Source organism: Myotis davidii, unplaced genomic scaffold (assembly GCF_000327345.1).
Source record: "Myotis davidii unplaced genomic scaffold, ASM32734v1 scaffold866, whole genome shotgun sequence".
NCBI lineage: Eukaryota > Metazoa > Chordata > Mammalia > Chiroptera > Vespertilionidae > Myotis > Myotis davidii.
Window position 1 is genome coordinate 2,142,400 of NW_006297145.1, and position 7,603 is coordinate 2,150,002.

The 7,603-nt window shown below is 49.7% G+C and overlaps 1 protein-coding gene across 2 annotated transcripts in view; it reads right to left on the reverse strand.

Moving 5' to 3' along the window:
- Positions 1-7,603, reverse strand: part of ASTN2 (astrotactin 2) — a 647,457-nt gene that overhangs the window by 589,690 nt on the left and 50,164 nt on the right. For both annotated transcript variants that reach the window (XM_006772883.2, XM_006772882.2), the window contains exon 2: positions 4,991-5,375. In XM_006772883.2, the coding sequence (XP_006772946.1) occupies positions 4,991-5,375 (385 nt within the window). The remainder of the gene's footprint in view (positions 1-4,990; positions 5,376-7,603) is intronic.

Below are 7,603 nucleotides of genomic sequence, written 5' to 3' on the forward strand. Positions count from 1 at the left end.
AAGGTGAGCAAACATATTAAGAACAGTATGCCATATATGCCAGGTCCCTTGAAACAGCAAGGATGGACCGGCTCCCAGCAGTTTCCCAGCCAACCTTCCATCCACCTGCCCCTCGGGGTTAATTACAAATGGCTCAACGAGACCATGCATAGGGCAGCATTTCGGTTGTCATAGGGACTCAATAAACATCGCTTCCTTCTCATCCTCTCAACCAAGGTCCCGTTCACCCTGGGACGTGCTGGTCTGTGATCCTGAGGGACACTAATGTTTAGGCGACTGGCCCCATGTCAGAGGGACCGTGACCCTGCCCTCCCTTCTCTGTCACTGAGGCCCCTGCTGGTATATGAGGCCACACTCGTTTTCTTCCACCTTCAGTTCTGAACACAAGTAGGAGAAAAAGGCAAGTCTTTATCCTGTACCGCCCTCCCCCGCAAAAGAATCGTAGCTGCTTGGGGTGACTATAAGACTTTTCACAAAGAGAAGAATGTGGAGCTGTGTTAATTAGGAAAAAAATCAAAAGAGAAAAACTGCACATATAAAATGATGCCAAATAAATAGATAAAGGCTAGGAGGGTCCATGGTAATATACATAGGCAGGGTGATGTGATAGGAGCTGTTTGTGCAGACCGGTGTGGGAGAGTGTATGGAGCTGCCCTGGATAAGAACAATTTTTAAAATGAATACATGTGACAGTACTTAGCAAAACTACAAAATGTGTAATTTGTTCTTGCAGATGTATAATGTGCACCCTTTGATGCAGAGATTATGCTTTTAGGCATTTTTCTTACAGAAATAGTCTCACGCTTTACAAGATACATATGTGTGTGTGTGTATTGGTACAGGATGTTTATCAACTTATTATAACTGCAAAAAATTGAGATAATGATCACCAACAGGAGGTAATAAAGTAAATGCTAGTGCCTTTTGTGTACTCATATTCCTGACTCCTATACAGCTTTCAATGAGAGTAAGATGGGCGTGCAGGGCCGACATGGAAAGATGCTTTTCTTAAATTGTTTGGTAAACGATCAAACTGCTTCAGAATGGTGTATGTGGCTGAGATGGCCCCATCAGTGTATATCTGTGTACTTTGGAAAATGCTAGAATAATATATGTCAAACTATTATGGAGAATTACCCTTTGGATCCTGTCTGTGGGATAGGATAGAGACAAAGTAGGACTTTTAGTTATTGCTTTACACCATCAGACTTTTCTTCTTTCATGTCTTTCTCTTTTCTTTCTTTCTCTCATTTCTTTCCCCTTCTTACCTACCTCCCTCCCTCCCGTTCTCCTTCCCTCCCTCTCTTCTATTACAAAGAGCATTCATTTCTCTCACAATCATAAAATAAAATTAAGGAACCCCAATATCCATTCAGCAATCCTGTGCCCTATCCCTTGATAAAGTGACAGATTTGTTATTTTCCTTGCAATTGCATGTGTAATATTGTGGGAAGGGAAACACACATTTAAAGCTGGATAAGAAAAATGGGAATTAAAAGGTATCAGGTTTCTGTTATGTACCAAACACAGTGCTGAGCGCTCACATCCTGACATGATCAAACTCTCACTTCTGAGGTGGTATCAGGAGTGAGAGTCACATACCTGAGAACTTCTAAAGCACAGGCACCGACTAGCAGGATGGGATGCCAGCCCTGACATGGGAGCAGTGTCCTAATGCCCCCCCAGCCCTGGTCAGTGGGCACCTCAGGAGGGCCCTTGGGGAGGGACTGGGACTGCCAGGCAGCAGGAGGGCATTGTGGGGGGAGGGGTTATTTCCCAGGGCTGTGAGCTATTTACCAACAGGCACAGAAGAACTTCAGTATTTAACAAAGGTGCCACCACACAGGTGTGTATCACCCGAAGGCCAAACCTGCCTAGCACCCGGGAACCCAAGCAGTTGTCGCTTGGTAACGAAACCTCCTCCTCCCACTCTCCAGAAAGCAGGCAGACGGAGCTCAAGGGGATGGAACAGTTTCAATGTATAGGCAAAGTCTAAGTGTGAAATGTACAGGCGGGATTAACCCGGGAAATGTCATGTCCAAGGGCACTGGGTGACTTCTGCATGGACTGCCCAGCCCCTGAATGCCTGCCCCGCGTGACCAAATGCATGGCTGTGCCCAGGTTCCTGCACCTCCCCGCCCCTGCCCGGAAGAGACAGCTTCTGGTTCTTTCTCAGGGGCCACCTGGGGCAACACACACAAATGTGGTCTGAGCTGCTGCTGTTAGATCTGCAATTTGCCGCATAATCGTCCCTCTCCTGTCCAGGCGAGGAGGACCAGGCGCACAGTGATGCAGGGCCATGATGCTGCAACAAGAGCCACCAGCGGCCACATCCCAGTGGTTAGGGTGACCAGAGTCCTACCAGGAGTCAGGGAAAGTGTGCCCTCTACTTCCACCTCGCCTACTCCCTTCCTGTCCTGCCCTGACGGTGGCTGGGACACAGTATTGCGTGAAGTGCTTTGCTTCATTTCAGATTGTACTTCATTGTCAAGCCTACTCAGAGGAACATTTGAAGAACTAATTTTGCTCAGATGAAAACAGGTGAGAGGAAGGTATGGATTGCAGGGTGGCTGAGAGTTTTGCCCGAGGCCTTGTGGTGGTGAACTGAAAAGCCCGGTTCCAGTCAAATCCATTCACCTCTACTCCTCTTGTAATTTCTGTCTTAATTTCACATGTTTAGTCAAACCTCAGCCTATGTAAGGACAGAATTGCATCTCCCCCATATTCATATGTTTATGCTGTTATCTCCAATGTGCCCCCGACATATACACACCGTGAAAGCAACTCAGAGAGGGTTTGCAGGCAGCTAACATGCACAGCAGCTGGAATCGCCAGACTGTGTGTGTTCTCTTTAAGGTGCACGGGACCTGGACGGCGCCACCTCCCAGTGAAATGGGCCGTCCGTCTCCATGATGCTAGGAGGGCAGGACAGGTGTCTACAGCAGAGGTTCTGGTAGGCAGCCAAGGCTTGCTGCCAGGGACCTGGGCTCTGACCACAGCTCTGCCACGTCCTCACTGTGTGACACAGAGACCCGGGGCCACGTGGGCCTCAGCATTAGCTTCCTCGCCCCCATCCCCAGGAGGACACTGCGAGGTTAAGGACAGGGGCTCTGCCTCCCTCACCTCCGCTGCAGTGCCTATCCTAGTGTGCGGCACAGCGGCACGACTGTGAAGACCGATGGCATGAGCAGCAGTAACAGAAACACGTGCTGGACACTGACCACTCACCAAACCCTTTAGTGTGTCTTCTCCCTTAAGTGCCCTCACCACCCTGAAAGGTACAGTGTCCTGCCTCTTTAATGGGAGAGGCCCGTGCAACTTGTCCCTGGTCACAGAGCTAGTCAAGCTCAATGGAAGACTTGACTTCTGTATCATTCTACCTCCTGAGGGAAGACTCTTTATGGCCACTGTGCATGACCTTCCAGTTTGGGGAAGGGAGGGAATGAGGGAGGGAGGGAGGAAGGAAGAAAAGGAGGTCCAACAAGATAATTGTCAGTGACCTGCCTCCTCGACCCCCTTCCCCACTTTGAAGATGTTCGCTGTTCTCCATTTGGGGTTTGGTAGAGGCCTATACGTGGTGGGGGGAGGGGGATAGTAGCTTATAAAAAGATGCATCTGAAGGGCAAGATCTATGGAGCAGAGGAGAAGAAGGTAGAGTTCAGAGCTGCAGGGCTGGGCCAAGCAGTGAGGGCTCCTCTCAGCCCACGAAGAGGAGTGGGCCAGTGTCAGGACTGGGATGTCCTGGCCAAACCTTCCGCGCATATCGCCAGCATCCCAAAGATGCTGTGGAGAAAAGGCAGGGTGATGCCTCTGCAGCATTTACTAAAGACAAACAGCTAACTTCTGTCTATAAACCAGCTGGAGCCATAGACACTTAATAAAGACAAGTGGAGCCCTAACTGGTTTGGCTCAGTGGATAGAGCTTCGGCCTGCGGACTGTGGGGTCCCAGGTTCGATTCTGGTCAAGAGCATGTACCTTGGTTGCGGGCACATACCCAGTAGGGAGTGTGCAGGCGGCAGCTGATTGATGTTTCTCTCTTATCGATGTTTCTAATTCTCTATCCCTCTCCCTTTCTCTCTGTAAAAAAATCAATAAAATATATATATTTTTTAAAAAAAGACAAGTGGAAAGACATATTGGGTGGACGTCCACATCATGAATTGTCCACCAGCAGACCAAATGAAGGCGTGTTTGAAACAGCATCTATGAAAAAGAGCGTGAGGTTTCCAAACATTCCGGGATGAGCCAGAACTAACTGTAAAATAGAAACGCGACCTCCAGCTGCATCAACAGAAGCATGAGAGCTAGCAGGGGGGAGGTGGAAGCCCCGCTTGGCTCAGCCCGGGAGCATTCCCACCTTGCGGAAGAGGAGTGTGGGTTCTGGTGTGACCCCCAGGAAATCCAAAATGAGAATCTGCATCTAGAGGACACTGTCCAAAATGATAAAATGTCCGAAAACTACATCACGAGAGAGGAGCTGAAGACGCTGGGATTGTGTATTGAGGTTGATTTCCAGAAGTTATAGGAGCCGGTTTTGTTTTTTTCCCTGTTGTCAAATTTCCCAAGAGATGACTCAGAGAGGGAAGATAAGCTCTTTGTGGACGTGGAGGCCAGGGACACACATTTCAACTCAAGATAACAACACTTTCTAATTATAGAGTCTGGAAATGAGATGAGCTTTCTCCTAAGTAGTGAGAAGGCCATCAAGGGAAGTAATCAAGAGACACCTGAGAGATGTTGGACTATATATCTTCTGATGCTCCTTAAAACTCCAATTCCAATAACACTGATACCTCCCCGCCCCCTCCACTGTGGAAGAACCAGAGAAGACAAACTCCGATAACCCAACACAGACTGGCCATCAATCGGAAATGGCTTAGCCCAGAAGTCAATACCAGTGCCCCCAACCACCCAGCTCCCAGGCCTCTTCCCAGCTCCCAGCTCCCCAAAATGCCCCCTGGAAGGTTGGCTGCAACAAGGAGGACTCACCTTTCTTTTCAAAGTCTCCCTTCTCTTCCCCCGGCCGGCCCAGGCTGTCCAGGGTGTGGGTCACCTGGCTGCCAAACTCATCCTCGCGGGAGACGTGATTGGTCCTCCGGGGAGGGTCCTCCTCCTCTTCATAGTCATAGTCATCCAGGATGGGGGTCTCCCGGATGGGCACGCCGATGACGGAGTTGTGGGCCTGCAGCCGGGAGGCGCGGAAGCTTTCGCGGGCCTGGGGGCCCAGCAACACCGATGGGATGTAGTGGATCTCGTGCGTGGCTTCCGTGCTGGCGCTCTTCTGGGGGATGCGGCGACGCTTCTGCCAGCGCCGCTGGGCATACAGCGCCACTGTGAACACCAGCAGCAGCAGCAGCAGAGCAATGAGGCCACCCTGCAGCAGGAGGGAAGAAGGACAGCAAATGGGCGGCTGTTCTTGGGGTTAGAGAGCCAGGGGGCATTTTCTTGTCAACCGCACTCAGCCCAACCCCCTGGAGTTGGCTCATAAAGCCTCAGGAATCACCAGCCATGGCTCTGAAGCCAGAGAGATGCTCTTTCCCAACCTGGCTTGAGTAAGAATCCCGCCCTTCCTTCTTCATAAGGTGGCCACAAGGAGCCAATGAGACGGATGATGGACAAGCCAGAGCCATGCAGACTGCTAAATGCTGGGAACAGTCCGGGCTGCGGCTTCACACAAGGGAGTGTCTGAACCCTGGCACTGCCTCCCACCAGCTGCCTGGCCCCAGGACATTTGCTTACACTCTCTCAGTCTTGATTTCTCTTCTTTAGGCTGAGTCCACTGAGGGCTTAAGAGATAGTCTGTCGTCTATCCTGCTGTAAGAGGATGACTAAGTCAAGTAAAACTTCTGCATAGTTTCTATTTCCTTCATTATCAGGAATACTGCCTTTTAATGCTTCATTCCCAACAGGGACCTGAGACAAAGTAGATGCTTCATAAATATTTGTGGAATGAATGAAAAGAATGTGTCTTTCTAGGGGCCCTTTAATCAAAGTTTAAGGCAAACTAAAGTTGTTTTTTTTTTTTTAATACAACCCCAGAGTAAGTATTGGATTGAATCTGTACACCACACATTAAAGTGGAATGTGGTAAAGTGCTTATATCATAGCATAGCCTACGTGATTCATGAGATTCGTGAAATGCCCCGCTCTGTGAGTTCCCTGAAAGGCAGGGGTATTTGCAAAGCCTGTGTTCCCCACAGCACCTCCCCAGGGCTTGAGGTGGAAGGCATGCATCCTCCTGGCCTCCCCCTCATTCACCAGGCACATCTCCCAGGAACGGGGTGGGCCCTCTCAGCGACCTTGCTATTTCTCTCTCACACACTGCGCTAAGTCTGGGAGCCTGGAGGCTGCCTGGCTGAGTCCCTGCTGTGTGACCCCCACAGTTAGGAAGGATGACCCGCTGTTGTATACAGGAGGGAGGTGAAGAAATCAAGACTCAGAAACTCCGCTGGTGAGCAGCAGAGTGAGGTCTGAGTCTCGGTCTTATTTCCTTGTGTTTGTGCGGTCTGGTTTTGCTTTCTAGATCTAAAGCTGACATTTCTTCACCCACGGCCCTGTGGCTGATGGCTCTTACTTACCTATGATCTCACTGAAGGCGAGGACGATGTCTGAGTACCACCTGTACAACCCCTAACAGAGATGGCAGGTGCTCACCCTGGATACATCGTGTTGGGCTGGGGAGAAGGGACGGTTGCTGAGAATACCTGTTCAGGCCAAGGCGAATACTCACTAAAGTGGCCCAGCTGTCCTGCTGACGGCATCGGGAAACTATCGTGTTATTCTTGCAAGGCCCTCAGCTCTCTAAACTGGGATTCATCACCTCCACAGCGGGTGGGGGGTGACGGGTAAGGGAGCTAACAGGTGGCCAGGTGGTAGGTGCGGCTATAATAGCCCGGCCTTAACTTTGGCCATGAGCTACTTCAGGATCCCCAGGAAGGTTTCTCTGGATGTCAGAACTTAAAAACAGATACGAAACCAGACAGAGCTATAAGTATGTGTATCTAGGTATACGTGCGCACGTGTGTGTGTGTGTGTGTGTGTGTGTGTAATCTGCCAAGAAAACATAAAATGTATATATAGTTTATCACTTCTGAGTCCTAACAAACAAGAACAGGCCCTTCTCCCTCCACAGAACATATTGTTCCTGTGTCCATAAATCATGTGCGACACGCTGTTACACCACAGACAAGAAAGGAGGGAGGCACAGGGGGAGTGAGGGGGAGTGAGAAGGAAAGGTAACAGGAAAGGAGACTCGGGAGAAAGGAGGTAGGAAGAACATTAACCCTTGTTAAAAACAATAGCAGGCCTTCTCCTTACTATTACTTAATGTTATTTTATTTGATCTTGAAGATTCAAAGACAATCATATGTACTAGGGTTTATAGCTTCTAATGTTTAAATACAATGTGAAAAAGGGGGTTCCCAGAGGTTAAGTAATTTGCTGGAAGTCACACAGGATTTGATCCTAGTTCCAACTGGTACAAAAAAGGCCAGGGTGTGGTCATGCAGGGATACAAACCCAGCTCTTCCCTGCATAGTCACGGGCTATTTTACACCCACCGTGGTTCACAGACACTGAAGGCGGGGGGGGGGGGGGGGGGGG